Source organism: Drosophila mauritiana, chromosome 3R (genome assembly GCF_004382145.1).
Source record: "Drosophila mauritiana strain mau12 chromosome 3R, ASM438214v1, whole genome shotgun sequence".
NCBI classification, from domain to species: Eukaryota; Metazoa; Arthropoda; class Insecta; order Diptera; family Drosophilidae; genus Drosophila; species Drosophila mauritiana.
In genome coordinates this window covers 3,546,519-3,565,614 of record NC_046670.1, presented here as the reverse complement: position 1 = coordinate 3,565,614, position 19,096 = coordinate 3,546,519, and the positions used below count along the sequence as shown (strand labels likewise).

At 42.5% G+C, this 19,096-nt stretch overlaps 3 protein-coding genes across 5 annotated transcripts; 1 reads left to right on the top strand and 2 right to left on the bottom strand.

Moving 5' to 3' along the window:
- Window positions 1-1,445: 1,445 nt before the first annotated feature.
- LOC117144077 lies at window positions 1,446-4,398 on the bottom strand. 3 transcript variants are annotated; one of them, XM_033309089.1, is made up of 3 exons: window positions 3,169-3,227; window positions 2,964-3,103; window positions 1,446-2,265 (listed from the first exon to the last, which is right to left on the bottom strand). In XM_033309089.1, exons 1-3 carry the CDS (start codon window positions 3,189-3,191, stop codon window positions 1,898-1,900), a joined length of 531 nt encoding a protein of 176 aa, XP_033164980.1. In that variant the 5' UTR covers window positions 3,192-3,227; the 3' UTR covers window positions 1,446-1,897. The 3 variants fall into 3 exon arrangements, with proteins under 3 accessions (XP_033164980.1, XP_033164978.1, XP_033164979.1); XM_033309087.1 differs by adding an exon at window positions 4,063-4,398 and having other exon boundaries at window positions 1,453-2,265; window positions 2,964-3,866; XM_033309088.1 differs by adding an exon at window positions 4,075-4,398 and having other exon boundaries at window positions 1,453-2,265; window positions 2,964-3,866.
- Window positions 4,399-6,251: 1,853 nt separating this feature from the next.
- Window positions 6,252-7,108, top strand: LOC117144155 (acanthoscurrin-1). The gene is made up of 2 exons (XM_033309188.1): window positions 6,252-6,329; window positions 6,390-7,108. The coding sequence occupies exons 1-2, from the start codon at window positions 6,324-6,326 to the stop codon at window positions 6,888-6,890; spliced, it is 507 nt and encodes a 168-aa protein (XP_033165079.1). The 5' UTR covers window positions 6,252-6,323; the 3' UTR covers window positions 6,891-7,108.
- A 1,877-nt stretch (window positions 7,109-8,985) lies between these two features.
- Window positions 8,986-12,927, bottom strand: LOC117145102. Its single transcript, XM_033310622.1, has 2 exons — window positions 12,270-12,927; window positions 8,986-10,094 (listed from the first exon to the last, which is right to left on the bottom strand). The coding sequence occupies exons 1-2, from the start codon at window positions 12,742-12,744 to the stop codon at window positions 9,673-9,675; spliced, it is 897 nt and encodes a 298-aa protein (XP_033166513.1). The 5' UTR covers window positions 12,745-12,927; the 3' UTR covers window positions 8,986-9,672.
- Window positions 12,928-19,096: the final 6,169 nt, after the last annotated feature.

The following is a 19,096-nucleotide window of genomic DNA, read 5'->3' as shown; positions in this document are numbered from 1 at the left end:
GAAAAGCATTATGGTGGAAATGCTCTGCAATTGCTTTTCTTTGTCAAAAACAAGTTGGAAATACAGAAGTTCATTTTAATTTAGTGGCATACCTACTTATACCTACCATCAAGTTATACTCTTGCATTAAATTCGATTAGGATAAGATGTGAAATTAAAAGTTATTTTTGGAAGTCTTTATTTATCTAAACTTAAAAACACCCGCAATTAAGCCCACATCGTTTGCCTTATTAATTAAAGTTAATATTTCGATTTAAAATGAACCTACCGCTGCACAGTGGTTCCCCCATAGGCCAAAAATAAAAAAATCAAAGTCCAAATTTTGACTTTAAATGTATCATTACTTAATTTCAAACTGATCGTTCATATTTTTCATATACAAAAATAAGAAAATGTGCTAAGTTTCAAGTGTCTACCTCAACTAAATTATTTTTGGCCGCTTTCCCGATACCATGGGAACCACTGTGCGCTCAATGAAATTTGTGTGTCCAGAGCAGACTCAATGAAAATGATATTAAAAATTCATTAATAACATGGTCACTAACATGGAAGTCCTTGAGAATATTTTGGATTCCATTTAAAGGCTTTCCGTGAGCCCCGTGTTTATGTAAATTTCCGACAACGCCCCCTGGCTGATGGCCTGCAATGTATATAATGTAATGTAATAGGATTAATTAAATTTCACCAATATTAGGGTGGCAGCGAAGACAGCTTCTGCAATTACACAAGTTGCCTAGATGGAAGCACAGGTTGGACGGGAAATTGAATAACGTCCAAACTGAATTAGGCGTGGCCCAGACGAGACAAATGGACTTATCATCTGGCTGGCCCACACATGTGTAACTCTGGTGCCTGTGTGCCAGCTCCACTACGAGTATAGACTCTATATATTCAGTGGGCGTCCAAAGACATTCAAATGCAAGCGCGTGTCTCGGAACTAATCGCAGTCAGCAGTCGACATTCGTTAACGCGTTGCTGTCGTCACTTTTCATGCCCAAAACCCTGACTTACCAACTGCAAAGTGTCTGCGGAATGTATCGCAGCTCGGGTGTCAGCGGTATTTGTATTTGGTATCCGGTTGCTGCTTAAAGTTACACTACGCTGCATGGATATTATTGGGAATTTGGAAACCCCGTTTAATGCGTCTTCCTTTAAGGGTTCTAAGTGTTTAATTACTTGGGTACACATACAATTAATTTAAGATTTATTTTTAGGTTTTGTACTGAATTTACATGACAATAATTTAACGGTAAGCACGTCCTGAATATTATGAAAAATAACTTAGAAATAGAGAATATTATAACAATTTTTGCATATTAATTTATAAATAGGTGAGTGGATCGAATTAGTAAAGATTTAGGAAGAATATGGTACCTAATGCTTAGTAAAATATAATTAAAGACGACAAGATCGATCATCTTAAAGTTTACAGAGACTTGTTCTTCAAATCTTAAAATTTTAAGACAAATAAATACTTACAATTAACAGCCCATCTATGCAAAAATTTAATAATTTGACTTTATGAAGAGAAAAACCTTAAACCAAACCGTGTTATGTTTAACATAAGAAAAATGTATCCAAAAATTAGAAGGCTAAAAAAGAAATTGTAGTTTTCGTAAAGCTCTAATATCTTATGGAGCTGCAAATAATTGTCATTTATATTAAAGACTGTGTCTAAGGTACCAGTATTTAACCAGAGTATTTAAAATTCACTAATGGGTGATTTTGTTGTTATTTACATACTTCTTTTCACTTGCGGGCGCGTCGTTGTTATCGCTGAAAATCGGCGACGTCACTTGTTTATAGCCACCGACCGACCGGACAAATCAATGCTGGCCGAGCAGTGGGCCAACTCTACCCAAATAGGTAATCTGAATGGGTTTTAAGGCGGCACTCATCAGAGCTTCTTCAAGACGAGTGACTTGCTGGCATGGCCGCCACCTCCGGAGCTCTTCAGGCTCATTACAGCCGTAAAGAGAGCGAAGAAGAAGCCGGCCAGGCCCGTGGTGCCTACGAGCAGCGTGAGTCCGCCGATTAGGACCGGGATGAGGGTGAGGAACTTGAGCTTGTAGGCAATCAGCAGGGGGAAAAACAGCTTCTGGATCTTCTTCTTCAGCTTCTTGAGCTTGCGGCCCTCGGATAACGCAGATGCCAGGCGTTGAAAGCGACCTTGAACAAGGAGCTCCTTTGAAGTTGAACCTGGTGGCTGTACGGCGACTGCTCCTTCTCCTGCGGTGGCATCCAATTTATTTGAACCCGTCTCATCTGCGATTGGAGGAGCGGAAACACTAGTTAGCCACGTAATTAAATGGTCAGTCACAGTCGCCCCGAGGTTATTGTTGCTTGTCACTTGCATGACCGCATGGGTTGGATTGGAAAATAATCAAGAATCATTGAATTTAAAACTCCTATGCTAAGTCAACCAGGAAAAGGGAGAAAATTAATGAGTATAGTAAGAGTACTTAACCCATTAGATGTCTAATAATAATGTACTTAAAACCCTTTAAGTTAGATGTTATTGAAACATTTTAGTGCTGGCACGACATAACTTTCTAAAATATTGTATATGGTCAATTGAAGCTAAACGTAGTTGGTTGTATATTTTTTTTCTAACTATTATTTTGGAATATTTTAAATTATACTTTATCGAAATGCTTTTGGAAATCCTTGAGATTGGGCTTTATTATACCCCCCCTTTCTACAAATTATAAAAAGTTTGAAATAGTTTTTAAAAATGGAAACTCATCTGAAAAGCCAGGAATAATTTGGAAGTGCAAGATTCCTTTAAGGTTTCGGCAGCAGTTTATTTACTCTTTGAATTCGCAAGGAAACCCATTCCAGTTTTGTTTAGTTAAAATTCATGTTGTTGTGCACTCCAATTTCAAAATAAAAATTCGCTTTAATCCATGTACTGTTCCTGGATTTAGACCACATTTAATAAAGTTTTCATTAAATTTACCCACCTGCCTCTTCGCTAATCACGCTTCTTAGGGCGTCGCAGAAGTCGCGCACTTTCACCAGGGCGCGTTCAAAGGGCGCCAAGTAGGATTCCACACCCCGGAGCGACGCCTGTTCGCCATCTCCTGGTCCCCCGGGAAGGATTCTGTTTTCATCATCTTGATTATTATCGTCATCACCATTAACCGGGTGGGTTAAAGTCGCAGCTACCTTGTGAACTTCCGGCTCGACATCCTCCGCTTTTGGCAGCTGGCGGAGGAGTTGGCCCCGCCGCATCTGCTGGCTGATGGCCAGAACATAGCTGGATGGATCGTTGGGAGGATTCGGTTTGTAATTTCCGCCCGGCGTTGGGGAGCTCTCGTTATAGCGATGGTTGTAGGCGTAGAAATTGACAGGAAGTCGTTCCGGTTCCTTTCGCCTTTCCCGGATCTCTGCTCGCTCCGGCTGCATGGAACTGGGTGCTGTCGCCTGGAGGATGAGCCAATTGTTGTGCTGGGTGAAAGGCTGCCAAGCATTCATCTCCAGCTTTAGCTGCGGGTTCTGGTTGCCGGCGGAAGTGGCGCCATTAAAGCGACTGGCGCTGCACCTCGCCACCTCCATTGTTATGAGCCCGCAAATGCCGAGCACCAACACCTGTCGCTGCCACATTGTTGATTCAATTTTCCTGCGGATCCTTCGGCTGGGCTTGCCACTTCACACACGCACTCCGCACGCCGTCAAGAATTGAACTGTGAGGAGGTGAGTGTTCCGAGATCTTTGTAGACCAAATTCTACGGGCCATTCGACAATTTATGGTGCTCTCTGGTCGAGCGATTTTACGGCCTTTCGCCGAAAAATGCTTTGGCTTTTGCTTGCGGTCAAGCGCCCAGTTGATCCCCCAGATAGATTTTCACAATCAAGACTTTTACCTGGCCCACACGAAGAGAAATAGGGCAGTTAAAATGGGTTTAAAATTTAAATTCATTTAAAATAACTCAAAAACCTATATAAAACCGGGTTTTTGAGTAACATAATCAGGTTCAGAAAACTCTTTGATTCTATTTAACCTATTTGATTTATACTTAACCTATATTGTTACTATTACTTAAAGTAAGATTTGACTACCTTAGTTATTACCATAAATTGTCTTATTAGTATCTGAAACTTTGTTGATGAACGCTTTTTGGAGTGTACACATGCAGAATGTTAGCCCGTCAGGCGTAACCGGATTGGGTGGAGGTAACCGACCACCGTCCACTTCCCAATTTCCACTTATGTAAATTTTCACTGATGAAAAGCGGGCGTCTCATTGGCAGATCGAAGATTAACGCTCGAGGGAGCACAACACGTGCTTCTAAGCCCATTCAGGCATGTCAGTTTTAATTAGAAAACAATGCTTTAAAGGCGAGTTTCGGCTGTTTTCACTTTTCACCACCTTGCCACCTTGATGCCCTGTTGCACGTTCGCATGCACAAGTCCAACTGGTGGCCTTGCACTTGTTGCACTATTCTATATAGGTTTCTGGCCCTGGGAAAGTGTACCCAATGGGTAAATTCGAGTAATTGCAGGTCTGTGCGTGCTAATTCCCTCTCCGAACTTGCCACCAGATGCCAGCGGGTTATGCACCTCGCCGCCGTGTGTTTAATCTTCCCCAAGTGGATGATGGGCACTAAGAGGTGAATCGGTGGGCGAAAGAGGTTGACTTTTTGCAGCAATCTCTGTAACGTTGCACTTAACTTATTGCTTTTCCTTCTACTGTTACATACTGTTGGGCGACACCTTATAACTTTTTTACAAGTTGGCTACGAATATGGCCGACTTTTCAACGGTTTGCGCAGCTTAAGCCTTTCTGTAAAGCTAACTTTTGGGCTTACCTTTGAAAAGACAGTCGCAAGAAAATAAGTATCTTAAGTAGCATACCTTGTCTTATCAGATTCGGACCGTTTTTATTGTTTACTACCTTTTAAGAAATTTGCATGCGTAAACAGAGGCCGACAAATAAAAGGACATGGCTATATTGACTAGGCTGTGAATACTGGTCAAGGAAATAAATACAAACATTTTACCCTTTAGTGCGTTGCAAGTTTCGACGCCTAATATGGTTATATTTGCAGATATAAGTAAATAAAAAATCATATTCGCGTCAGTGTTTATTAAACACAGTTTTTTGAGACTGCACAGGCGATGTCATTTCCGAACCAGGGCCAGAGTTTGGGATAAATCTCAATGCAATCCTCAGCCGAATGCAGCCTACAACTCGGTTTGAGTTCCATTCGGGATTTATTTTTCCATTATCCGCATTCAGAATGATGTATGGGATGGAATTATGGTACTGAATAAGTGAAAGAGCCTATGTGATGATGGGGGCTTGTGGGCCATTTGCAGGCGCAAATTGTGGCTTAGACTGAATGGCAATTGAAATGTCTTTCAGAGCTTGGCCATTAACAGCTAGCCATGATTGATAGTGTCCAAAGGACCACATTCGGATGGCTTACGAATATAATGGAGTGACTGTAGCTTATTTCTTTCATTGTCTGCACGCGTCCGAAACCCGTATTTCATTTGACATTGTTTGGTTTTCTCATGTATGTTATGAGAATGCTGCCAACAGATGATCAGGCGTGGATCAAACTAAAGACATTTAAAGCATTTATTTTTTATTTTACCTAATTTGCATGTGACTGCTTTTTCGACTGGTGACTATGATTAGCTAACAACTGGGACAACAGTCTTGCATTTTTTGGACGATTTGTACACTGAGATCATATTCTATGTTTCTTTAACTCAATATGTGCTCAATATTTCTTTATTTCAATTGACTTCATGTTTTTGTACATTATTTATAAAAATCTTCAATAGCACATTTAATTAGCACATTTAATTAGATTTAAGTGTATGTAAAACAATTACAATTACAGTTCGTAATATATAAAATCGCATTATATTATGATCTGCATTTTTTGTTTTCAACGATTTAACATTTTAATTAGGTTTTGTCTTCTTTTTTATTTAAATTTTGATTTTGTATCACAGCTTGCATTCTATTGGCAATTCTTGTTGGCAACCAGGTCAACTCAGCCGTAAAACTAGTTCAACGCAAAACTCTTCCTACGCACAGCTTTAATGGAAATCATAAATTTGATTTCGGGAATCTTCCCGGCCACACCGGCTTTTATCAGAGCGCTGCACAAGTTTTGCTTAATTGCGGAGTCACTATAATGAGTCAAAAGACCTTGTTTTTGGAGGGAAGTGAAGCGTGTGCGACACATAGCCACTCACTAAGCCACCTTTGATGGGGTTTGGTCAGTCAGGCAGCTTTAAATCGAAAGCGAATTTGGCTTTTGGCATTAGTTCTACTTGTGCTTCTCGAGCGTTCGCAGTCCGCAATGAAAGTAAGTATTGCCTGAGAAAATGATTCTTGAAAGGATTAAACACAAACTGATATCCTACAGGTATTTGTATGTCTTCTGGCTCTGGCAGCCATCCTGGCAACCGCCAACGCCGGTCTCCTCAGTCTGCTCAAGGGCGGTGGTGGTGGTGGCGGTGGCTATGGCGGCGGATACGGTGGTGGCTACGGCGGCGGCTACGGAGGTGGTGGCTATGGAGGCGAGAGCACCGTGAAGGTCATTAAAGTGATCACCGATTCCGGAGCTGGCGGTGGCTACGGCGGAGGATACGGAGGTGGCTACGGAGGTGGCTACGGAGGTGGACACGGTGGTGGCTACGGAGGTGGCTATGGAGGTGGCTACGGAGGTGGACACGGTGGTGGCTACGGAGGTGGCTACGGAGGTGGATACGGCGGTGGCAGCACTGTAAAAATTATTAAAGTGATCACCGATTCCGGATCCGGCTACGGAGGTGGATACGGTGGAGGTGGCTGGAGCTCCGGCAGCTACGGAGGCAGTTACGCTGGTGGCTACGGTGGTCAGTCCGGATGGTGGAAGACGAAGTGAGCAGATGAACCACTCTCCATGTAGATGTAGTCCGGATATAAACTCGTTTATGTACCTGAAAAAAAACATTCCGTAGCCAAGTAACCCGAATCTTTTAATGCCAGTTATTTCCAAGTTAGCGAAACTAGTTTGAGATGATCCGCAGACTGCTTGGCGAACTCACAAATGAAGCAAAAAAAAAACTTATTTAAATAAATAAAGAGCGTTTTTTTTTACCTTGTAACCCTACCAATAATTATTTCCATTCTTGATGGTTCTATATTAGTATGGGACACATTCTCCAATTACCATAATGTCTGTAAGACAGAATGCCTTAGTTATCGATATTTTCCAATATCAACTTTTAAATTAACTTTAATTCGGACTTTTAAAACATGATGTGTTTATTTTAAATGGAAGGCTAATTTTACCTTCAGAAGAAGCCATTATACTGCATACGCTGAGATTTAATCGCAGCTATTAAATGGGTTTTATGGCCATCCGGTTTTTTAACTTTTTTATTTATATTTCATAATATGCATTAACCACAGCTTACTTATTATAATATTTTGTGAACTTCATAGCAAACGGTATCATTGAGCGTTAAGCAGATCGTATTATAAAAATTATATAAATTGCTATAAAAAGAATTTTCCACAAAAGATACATGTTTCTGCCCATTGTCAAATTAAAATTTCATGACAAATGTTTCTTAGTGGAGGGTTTTAAATTTTCGGATCTCATAGTTTAAAAACGCTACAAAAATATATTCCATTTAAGATTTGGCTCACTTAATTTAATTTAATTCTGGAATTTAATTTCTGGCTATTAAGAACGTGTTCCAATTCTGGTGAGAAAGTATCTCGGATTTCTTGGGTGCTCCGCGACCCAAATTAGGAAATCACTATTCTGGGAGCAAACTTAACTGTTCAGTGGGGAATTTTTTAAAAATTTAAATGGAATTGTTGAAAAAATTGATGCAAAAAAGCTTTTTTCCAGGGTCGAATCAACAGGTGCGTTTCACAGTTGCAAATGTTGTTTAGCATGAGTAAAAAATGGAAAAATGTAAAGACTTCCTAATTCAGAGAAAATACCGATTTTTCTTTCCTTTAAAATATTCGTTATAAACCAAAGGTTATAAGGTCTATGTATAAAAAAATTTAATATTGTGCTCATAAGATAAACTCAATAACTATTTATAACTTCCCACAATGTTTGTGTAATATTACCTTGAAACCCAAGATGGTTATAATTAGTTAATTTTGTAAGAGGCTTGACAATTTATTCATTGAACAAACTGATAAGGTTTCAATATCGATCTCTTTCATTTAAATTAAATTCTGGTTTGCCTCTCTCTTTGTATTGACAGGTAAAAAAAATACATTTTAAATGCGTCGTTATAGGAGAAGGGACAGTTTAACTTTATTCTTTAATCGTGTGTTTTTTCTACATATATAAGTTTGTTATGTAAAATGCGGAATTGATTGGCAATACTGTCAGCCGTTGGGCAATTTGAATGAAGGACGCCTTAACAAGCTTCCGGGTTACAAGTGCTGAAACACAATGACAAGCTGAATCCTTAATTAAAGTTGATTTGGCCAACAGCTTTAACTTACGTAACTCAGTCCCACAGATTTTCACATGCAAGCAACATACATTACTCGACTGGATGATGATTCATTTTGCGTAATTCATTATATGGTGCCCTCTAGAAATTCCTGGTGCGTTCAGTTATGATTAAAGTCAAGGGGAAATTCTCGTTCTTTTACTGGCACAGGCAAACTTTCCTCCTTGTGTTCATGGCCTGGAAAATGTTTACACAGCTGAACTGTGGACCAACTTGCTTCTTCGCTTAAATTTCCGTTGTCTTGTCTTGTGTGTTTGGGCCAGGGCATTAAACGTGGGCCATAAGGTTGCCGAATATGGGACAAACACCCTGGGACACTACAAGTGGAATTAATGGAAGCTGGAGCTGGCCAAGTTTTATTGGGATTTGGCCAAGGCAAGCGGAAGTAGTCTCCGGCAAATGGTTACAGGAAGCTTATGATATTGGTCGAGTATCTTTAGTCTGGCCCACACCCACATCCACCCCATTCAACACAAGAGAAACCTGCCCTTCGCTTGGTATCAGTGATTTTATTTGTATACATTTTTTTTGCTTTTCTGTTTTTTGAAAACTTTGCTGCTTACATGCGATTTACACTTACGGCTGGTAAATAAATAATAAAGTTAAATAAATTATTACACCTAGTGGCTACGTACAGTTAGACAGAGTTAATCAAAGTGCGCCAGTGGAGTGAGTTGGACTTGGAAGCGGGCTGCAGAAGCGGAAGTACGAGAGGTAATTGAAAACAGCAAGTGCAGTTAGCCATAGGAATTGAAGCACAGTGAGTTGCAGATACACAGATACAGGTTGAAAAAAAGATACAGAGGCCGGGTTCAGCAACAGTAAACCCGGCTGGAAGAACAGAGCAGGGCAGAGCGATACATAAAACAAAACATAATCGATTAAAGCAAATACTAATCATTATAAAAAAATCCGCAGTGCCCAGTGGGAACGCACGTTCTGGATACATTTCATCCGATGTACCCATAGGTGCCACAGTGCGTCGAGTGAACCGTTGGAAGTGCATCAAGTCATCTTTTCTGCCCAGCAGTGCAAGTGCAAAAAGAGAGTTGTGTGTATATCTAATTACAATCCGTCCGCCGTCCGTGATTTATCCACAAGATAAATGCAGCTATGTAACACTTGGGGTCACTCCTCCACTCCTCTTGCTCTTTCCTATCTATCTGGATTTCCGTCCTACGACTTGGTCACTTGCGGCGCAGCTGCTTTCGGATGCAGATGCTGCAGATGCTGCAGCTGCGGGTGGCTCTGTGCGTGGGCCGCCTGCTCCTGGTGGTGGGCTCGGTAGGCCAGCTCCTGGGCCTCGGTCAGGGATCGTCGGTCCCAGCCACCGCCACCTCCGCCGCCGCCTCCGGATGACCAGCCACCGCCTCCTCCGCCGCCTCCGGAGGACCAGCCAGAACTGCCGCCTGACGACTTGCCGGACATCAGCTTCTTCAGCCCGATTATGCCCGCTAGGAGCAGGGCGATCTTAGAGATGATCAGTGCCTTGCCCGCCAGGATGTAGAGCGCACCCATGGCAATCGGAATCATGCCCATCATCTTCATGGCCATGCCCATCATCATCATGCCCATCATCTTCTTCATTTTACCGCGACCTGCAAAAGATATGGATAATTTGTTAATTTGTGGTTTCATTCATATAGTATTTTAAATAATAATATTATCTGAAAGATGATTTAAAGATGAGTAAAAACAAACAAACCGCTAGGAAATGCATGCAAAAACAATAGTTCGAGTATCTGAATCTCAGAAGATCTTCCAAGTTGATATGGTATTTGGATGGCACCCCTGCAAATTTGGAGAAACGGTGAAAGTGCCAGCTCAATTAACCAAAGGCTGCATGGGAATATTTTCCCAGGGAAAACTCAGACGCCTTTTGAAAGAGGCTCTGGCATTCCGAATTGCCAGCACCGTGTGTGGCTTTCATTTTGCTGCCTTCATTAGGGACACTGCGGGCGATTTCACTTGCCTGGCTGCCTGGCTGGCTGTTTGGTAAAATTGCATTTCGACATGGGCACGTCCATGGACATGGAAATGGAAATGGACATGAAAATGGAAATGAAAATGGCGACTAATGCTGCCCAAAAGATCGATGATCGGAAAGTCATAACCAGATTTAAACAGGCATCTCAGTCGATCGAGCCAGTATTAGCCAAAAATGGCTGTGCCATTGAGAAAGTGTTGGCCAACTTGACTCTAGCTCCTCGCATCGATTAAAAATCTTGATCAATGATTTGAAAGTAAAAGAAAAACTTCATGAGGCGTGAAAGTAAGTTCACTTTTCTTTGCATCGCCTGCATTGCGATCTTGATGTGGATGCTGACTAAGTGCTTGTGTCAAATTTGTAATTTGTAATTGACGACAGCCCGCATTCAAAATGGAAATGCCAATGCCACTGGCCTCCTAGTCGAGGAGTTGTTTCTCGTGGCCTCGCCGGAGAAACGTGGTCGCCACTTTCATTGCATTTGACATGGTCATGTCATCTAGACATGGCTTAGTTTTTGCTTTTAGAGCGTGCTACTCTGCCCTTTTAGGGTTTAGTTACTTGGTCTTAAGGTTGGGGAAAACGTATACTGGAGATATGGATAAGTAACTTCAAATATAGTTTATGTAATATAAGGCATTTATATATTGGGTTTTGAATCTGGATTATTTAGGTAGCCGAGTAACACAGGCTTTTTAATTGATATTTACCTTTATTTCGAATATTATACATTATTTTTAAATAATATCCTCATACCGAATATTTATTTAATTTCTCGATTTTGTAACAATTTTTGAATGCATTTTGACTTGACAATTAAATCTAGAGTGGCTTAGATTCGTGGTGGCAAAGCTACAGCGCATGCCATGTTTTTCGGCTGTTTTTGGACAACACGAAATTCTGGCATGACATTTTATATTCGACGTTGTCGCCACCGTCTGTCTGGCTGATGTCGTTGTTAAGGTTTCTGGGTCAGTCCTGAGTTGCTCAACGGGTTTTCTCGTGTGCGCGTTATAAAATAACGAAAACTAAAAACAATTGCGCATTTTCCCAGAGCCAGTACAATGTGACCCCTCCCTCCTCCTCGCCTTTCTACCCATTTCTTTCGCCCCCCCGGCCAGCCCACTCACCCTGTTTACATACAATGCAGAAATGATAAGCCAGGAAGTGGGCCAGCCAGCGGTTGCTGACGATGCAGTTGCGAATGTCACTGCCAGCCCGAGATAAACACACACTTTGGACCACTATCACGGCTCTCTCGGCTCTAATAAGCACCTGGAAATTGCCGGCGATATGGCCAGAGTCATAGCCGGAGTCAAATTATGTCACTGTTACGCGCAATGAATACTGGGGTATTAGCGGTAACCGCAATTAGACCGCCCCCAGAAAGTGATGATTGGCGCTGTGCGGTGGATCGATTTGTTTACCCAAGAAATCTTGGGTTAATTGCAGGCAATTCGGGGACAGAGGCCAGGAGATCTGATGTAATCACTGGCTATTTAGCCAGTAGGGTAAAATAACATACTTGCGATACTAATTGGAGAAAATAAACAAACAACGTAGATGGAGCTTTTGCTGTTACTAAAAAAATGCATTTCCCTCATTGATGGCAGTGGTAAAACAATAAAAGTTGAGCTACTTTAAATTAGTATTCAGTAACTGCTTTCTAAACGAAAATCTGCTGACAGGCTATGTGTTATATGAAATTCGATTCATTGGTTAAAAACCGAAGTGTTTTTCGGTTTTTACCATCACTGTAACCCCTAATCCCACCCTGCCCACTCACCTTCCTCTAGTCCGCGTCCAATCTCATCGGATGTGAGCTTGGGGAAGCTGACCTGCAGGGAGTGCCCGTTGAAGAAGTAGCTGAGCCGCTCGATCAGCATGTTGGTGAGCTTGGCATCCCGGTCGCTGCCGGATCGGGGCAGCGAGGACTCCAGCTCGTTCTCGCTGGCGGCTGGCGGACGGGAAGCTGTTTCCAGGCGCACCAGCTTGATGCCCTCGGCCACGTTGATGGCGTCGATGGGGGCCAGGCGGTCGATGAAGGATATGGCCTTCTTTTTCAGACATGGCACGAATCCGGCCTCGGCGCGGGTGCACTCGTCGTAGACCCTGAGGAGGGTTCGTGCCCCGGCGCTCTGGGATGGGCTGGGACTGGGCGGGCTGCCCAGCTGCTCGGTGGCCGCCCCACAACTGCTGGCGAGGAACAACACGGAGAGCAGGCTGATGAGGGCCTGCCAGGGCCACTGCTTGAATATCATTCTAAGGCACTTTTCACACTTTTCCCGGCTAACGACGACGACAACAACACTCGCGGCACACCGCGCGACAGGTGCTACACACAGGTGGGTGGGTGGTTAGTCCTTCGGCCACAAATCCTTGTCTGGGAGTCACTGGGAGCCACTTGCTCTGGCTGCTGCTCGAATCAAACTGATGCCGAGCCTTGGCGCGCTTTGTTCTTTTATAGACCTTTCTTTCTGTCTTTCTGTCTTTCTGCGCTCGCTCAACGGCCTGTTGATCGCAATTTGATTTTCCTCGGCTTCGTCGGCGGCGACTTCGGGCCCCCAGCTCGTGCTGGCTCTTTTTCCCACTCGGTTTTCCACGGCGGTGGGAAAAAGCGTGCGTCAGTGCTGGTACTTGAGTTTTCCACAGCCCGAAGTGAATTTAGCTTCATAGTGTCGATTATCTGATGTCTATTATTTTGAGACCATAAACGTTAAAGGTAATGTGTTATATGAGTTTTCATTATATTTCAAAATTTATTTATATATTTATTTTACAGTAATTAGCTAACATAAAAATTTTATCAATTGTACTATGCTATAATGTAATATAATTATTTTCTTAAACAATATATTCTATATAATAAAGTTAAAGCTGTATAGTGTCAAAAATTGGTTTTGTGAGCTAGCATTATATGAATAAAGAAATATAAACGTATCATAAACCAATTTGGCTCGAAAATAGCCAGGCTGTCATCTCCACTGCCGTCAAGATCATTGGCAGCAGCACTCCTCAATGAACCAAGGCGCCCAGCAGCGAGGCGGAGGCGAGGCCAAGGCATTTCCAACGGGTTGCGACTTGTTTTTCCAGCCGTAGCTTTCGTTGTTTATGGCCAAACATATTAGTTGCATTAGTGGTTTTTGGTAGGAGTTCGCTTTTTTTGGCATTTGACCATTTTTGCAACTGGCTGCCGTTGCCGTTGACACGTTAATTTCAATTTGGCCTTTAGCAGTTTTCGCCATTCAAGAACGAGTTTGGGCCGCAAAGAAAGTCATTGCCAGCCTTTAAACGGTGGCCAATGGCCATTTTTTATGTAATGCAAATGGCAGCGAGGGTGTCCATGGGATATTCAAAGGCATTCATTCAGGTGGGTAGTATCGCACGATGGCAAATTGGTAAGGAAAATAGAATATATATACACCAAAAATGTATCTACAGATATGTACATCTGTATCTGATAGAACGAGATTCCACACATGCGATTGGCGTAGGGAAAGGAAAGCTAAAGCTGTGCCGCATAATTGTGGCTTTTTTTGCGGCTTGACTGCTGCTATGAAAACAAAACCTTTTAGCCAAAAACAAAAAGAAGCATGGGAGAAAATGCATTTTCTGGATTCTTGTTTTTGGGGGGCTTTCGCTTGGCGATCGGTTTATGTGGCAGGCGCACATTAAGAGGAGTATGAGCCGGACCCAGAGGGTCGGAAAGCGATTTTCGACTAATAAACTGCCAAATTAATGGCCCGGCGGCCACAAACATTTCCCACTAATAGCCAAGCCGGCTACTTGCTGCCAACTTGCCACTGGCCCAGCTTCACACTTTAAGTGTCGGCACTTCGGAATGGGTATCTATGCCCAGCTACCCGCGTTTTTTTTTCTGGGCCACTTACTTAGATTTTGATTTCGTCGGCGCCGCCTCTTTTTCACGCCACTTTCACTGCCCAGCGTCCGTGGAAAGGTACTGGGTTTTTCCAGGGGCAGTTCATCGATTTGCATTAAGTACTTTCGGGTGCGCAAGAGTATTTATTTGCACACAGCTTTGTTTCCGCGTCGGCATCGTTCGATGAACAATGAAGAACCAAAGCGTTATGGGTTCACTGGCCGCCGGGGAGCCGTCATAAATGTCCCAAACCAAGTGGAAATTTATGGGATTTCCCCGAGAGGCAGTGAACCTGAAAAGCGGCTGTCCTTTGAATTCTGATGAAAATATTGTACATATTATACTTGCCGCAGAGGTCATTTATTTTGTGTCCATAAAAAAGTTTGCAACAATTTGTTTAAGGGTTGTGAGCGAAAACAATACTTTTATTTAGAAGAGTGGAAAGCTAAGATGGAAGGTTTGATTTTATGTTTTTGTGAGAAATTCCTTTCAAAAAATTACAAAACAAAAGTAAGTAAAATTTAATTGTAAGTTTTGTGGTTTTTTCCATTTTTCCATTCATATTTGGAATAAATTTATATTGCTGCTTCATATCAAATTTCTCGATGTCAAGAAATGTCTGCATAACACCACAAAAATCGCTTTGCCTCTAAACGTGAATAAATTGAAAATTGTTCGACACGTTTACATGACGTGAATGTTATCCCCTCGGTTGTGTCCGTTGGACACTTTCATATCGGATTCCTTTCCTCGCCTTTCCAAATGCCACTCGCCGAGCAATGTGACTAATGTGCATCATTGTTTGTATTCCATGCTAAGTCGACCTGTCAAAATGTCCATCAAACTTGGGACATTATTCGAGCCCTGTAGTTTCCCAACATATGATTTTCATCTTATTATGCGGGTGAAGCAGCTGCAGCCCAAAAAACATCCGCATCCATGGCCCACGAGTAACTGCATCTGTGCCTGCTTAAGTACAATGTGCGATGTCAGACACATATGTATCCATATCAAATGCCAGTATCTGCGGAGCTGCGCATGCGCATGTGAAACAATTCCAATTGTCTTCCTTCCTCTGCGTGCCAACGGCTTTCCGCGGGCAAGGCCAGCCGAAGTGCACTGGAAAAAATCGGTTTGCGTTTTCCGTAAAAAAAGAGTTCATTCTTAACCATTAAATATATAAATGATCTGGAACTACCTCTGATATCTGTGAATATTTTTATGATAACATTGAAAGGATCTTATTGAATTTTTAAAATAAATTCATTGATTTGAATAGTTTGGTGAACGTGCAAAATATTTTCATTAAAATTACAAATATTTGCTCGGTCAAAACTTTAAGTGTTACTGCTTCTTTAAATCCAAGACTTTTCCCAAATTTTAAAATGTTTAGAAAAAAAGTCAAGTTTGCGTGTAGCAACAGTAATCGCAGCAGCAAGATCGGCTGCAACTTTGTCTGCTTCCTTTGGCCCGCGGCGAGTTTTTGAGTTGGCAGCGTCGCCACGCCCTGCACTTTTCCCAGTTGGCCAAAAAGATTTTTCACAGTTTTTCTGTGCCACTTTGCGGTGGGGTCCAAGTCAAATAAAAGCAAAAGACAGCCACAACAAGAAAATTAAGAGAAGAATAGCATTTTAATAAACAACAACCGCAGTAATCGCAGCAGCCAGCTGCATTCGGTTCATGGAAGTCGTTGCGGCTTAAATGTGTGTGAAATTTCCCGGAGAAAGTATATAAAAAGCCAACAACCTACCGCAACGATAAAACCGGCCAAAGAGCGTTCTAAATTCTTGGAGTGCGAAAAACTCTGGCGGGTTAAAGTTGGGAGGCCACTTAACTTTCGGTTTTATTTGTTTCCTAGCTGTTTTTTTTTTGTTTTTGCTGTTAAGAACGCGACTCGCACTTGGCCAATGCAGACTTTCTATTTCATGCCGTGGGGGTTGTTTGCCTTCTCAGGTTTTGTGCAATAAAAATTGCAATTTTCACATCGAAAGAAAGCGAAAAGAAAATGTTTACTGCGCTTAGGTGTGTGCGTGTGCTTTTTGTGTTTGCTTGTTAGCCATGTTGGTGCTGTTTCTGTTGGTTTTGGTTTTTATAGCATGTTTTGACGCCGCATTGACGTTAATCAAAGTTAACCGCCAAACGCTCGCACAAATCTCACGCTAATTAACTTTTATATGGGATCAGCGACGACGGGTGCGATAAGCCGCCGGCTTTCAGCAGCATCACCTGTCCAGTTGGCCAGTCATTTGGACATCCGCTCCGGCACGACGGTCACGAGCCAATTTTTTGCCTCCGCTGATTTTCATTTAATTTGCGAACATTTTACTTAAGCGTTATGCCCGCCCGGGGACTTGACTTTACAATTTACAAGAAAAACACAGCAGCATTTTTCACAGCCTTCCCAATCCGCCGGGTGTCACGTGGTCAGATGGCCTGTTAATGCGAGAAGACCACATTCATCCATCCCACTTTCGTTAGTATGTTTCTATTGTGATTTGGGAAAGGAGGGTTTGGCTACCTATTAAAATAAATTTCCTTCTCGTAAAATTGATCTGTTTATTGTTAGCCGTAAGGCTACAAGGCTATACAATAAATTAAGAGTTTACAAACAAGCGTTAAATTTAAGTTGACTCATAAAAAACTGATTGGCAGTGCAGCCTTTCAATAAATACGGATTGGGATTTGGTTTGAATACTTATAATAAGCTAATAAATAAAAATGAAAATGCGGCATTAATAATATGTATTTTCATATGATATTCCCAGTTTTGGATCAAAGTTTTTCCGTTTGTAAAAGGGATTTTTTTTTCTTTTTGGCATTACCGATCGCGAGTATAATTGCGCCATTCAACTGCATGCACGAATACATTAATTTATACAGCTTTGAATACAGATTTACTGCAGTGAGTGGAGTTCAGTGGATCGTGGATAAACATTTATTCATTACTTCTACCGTTAGGATTTATTATGCGTTGCTTTTCGCTTTCTTTGCCGCCTCTCACCCCACTCAGTCAATCGGCGAGTGCAGGTGCTGACCGTACAGTAAGACCCCGACCACTACTACAGTCCGCCATCCGCAGACGCTGACCGCTGACCTATGACCAGGGAATCTCGCCACCGGACACTCGTGTGTGTGCGAGGGCAATTAAATTCTCAGGTGTCGCCAATTACAATGCGAAAGTGCGTAATGGTCGAGCTGCCGACCCCAATGAGCCGTCTTTAATTGATGCCATCAAATCGCAGCGACTGAGTGCTGACAATTAAAGAGTCAAGTTCGAGTGGCGCCCTAAGCCGGCGGTGAACCGTGAAAGTTCCGTCTAATCGAAAAAGGTATCTATAATAAAATAAAAGCGCCAGCCCCAGACACAGCCTTCCCAGCTGCAAATCGCAGATACTACTACATCTCGATCTCACCCGACATGTTTACATGCACCAAACTGTGCAGTGAACTCTGGAGCGGAGCGGTGGTAAAGGTTGCGCGAAAACCTACCATCCATCCATTCCTTGGCCAGCATTTTCACCGTCCCAGCTTCCGAGGCTTTCACTTTTTCGGCCGTTGTCACGTTCGCCTGCCGCTCAATTTATCATCATCCATGGCCATGATGGTCATGATGGCCATGCAGGCCGTTGAACCGGAGTCGAAAAGCGTTTTTGTGGCAAAAAGGTACGCCTGGCAAGGGGTTAAGCCTGGTCATTTGTTGGCGGACCGCAAGGGAAGCACAGAAAAAACGAATTCGACCATCCCTTTTGACCCACCCACCCCAAAAGAGTATTCAAATTGTGATTTATTTGCGCAAATTCCTCAAGTGAGATTTGCACCCAGGATTAAGTATCCGCCCCGGGCGCCGTTTGTCTGAGGCCAGAAAATTATAATAATGTGCACAATGAAATGAAATTTTGTTTTGGCCAACCGACTGTCATGGCTCAAAGTCTTCGCCCGTGGCCCGGTATTGTCGGCGACGGCATTGGCAATGAAAACGACACTGCCAGAGCATTAAATTCACCTAAAATGTGGCCAAACTAAACGGAATTGCGAAATGCGCCAGTGCTTAATGTGATGTGGCTGCTTTTGGGGATGTCTGTAAAATCACTTGACTCGCACGGCACTTTCTTCACCGGCCACGTCAGAGTGGCTATTGCGGCCTGTTGAATGCCAGCTTGATTGATGAGCAGATGCCGACTTTTCCAGCTGCAATCGTCGATGCCGAGATGCCTCGATACCTGGCCTTCTTGATTGGCATTTAACATTGCTGTGAACTCTGCTTCGCCATTCATATGGGACTGCTGCGTCGGTCTCCGAATTTCACCGCAAATATGCACTGCCAAATTCCCAAAACACTGACTAGTATTCTCGAGGTGCTGCCAAATGAAGTGCGTTATGTCGCAGATTCAAATACGCGGGGAAACGAATTTTTGAACTGGCGTCTTTGGGACCACACAAAAGGAAAAAGAGGGACTTGTTAACTCAAAAATCAGGGACCACACTGGCAAATCACAATGAAATACGTTCCTTTATTAAATTATATTTAGCGCTGATATGCTGTTAGGCCAACGCGAAAAGATATGGTAATTTTGCGTTAAGCTGCACATGAAATTAGGGGGGCAAAAGTTTGGAACAGAACGGAAAAAATCTAGTATAACGATTTAACTGAATAAGGGCGAAAGCTATTTATAAGCCTAAAATTAGGAAACCACACTGCTAAAAACACAAGGTCATCTGGTAAAACTTTTTTT

Coding starts and splice junctions, on each gene's coding strand:
- LOC117144077 (XM_033309087.1), bottom strand. CDS start 3,606: ATGTGGCAGCGACAGGTGTTGGTGCTCGGCATTTGCGGGCTCATAACA. Junction 2,266..2,963: donor CGTGATTAGCGAAGAGGCAG/GTGGGTAAATTT, acceptor CTCCAATCGCAG/ATGAGACGGGTTCAAATAAA.
- LOC117145102 (XM_033310622.1), bottom strand. CDS start 12,744: ATGATATTCAAGCAGTGGCCCTGGCAGGCCCTCATCAGCCTGCTCTCC. Junction 10,095..12,269: donor TGGACGCGGACTAGAGGAAG/GTGAGTGGGCAG, acceptor TATCTTTTGCAG/GTCGCGGTAAAATGAAGAAG.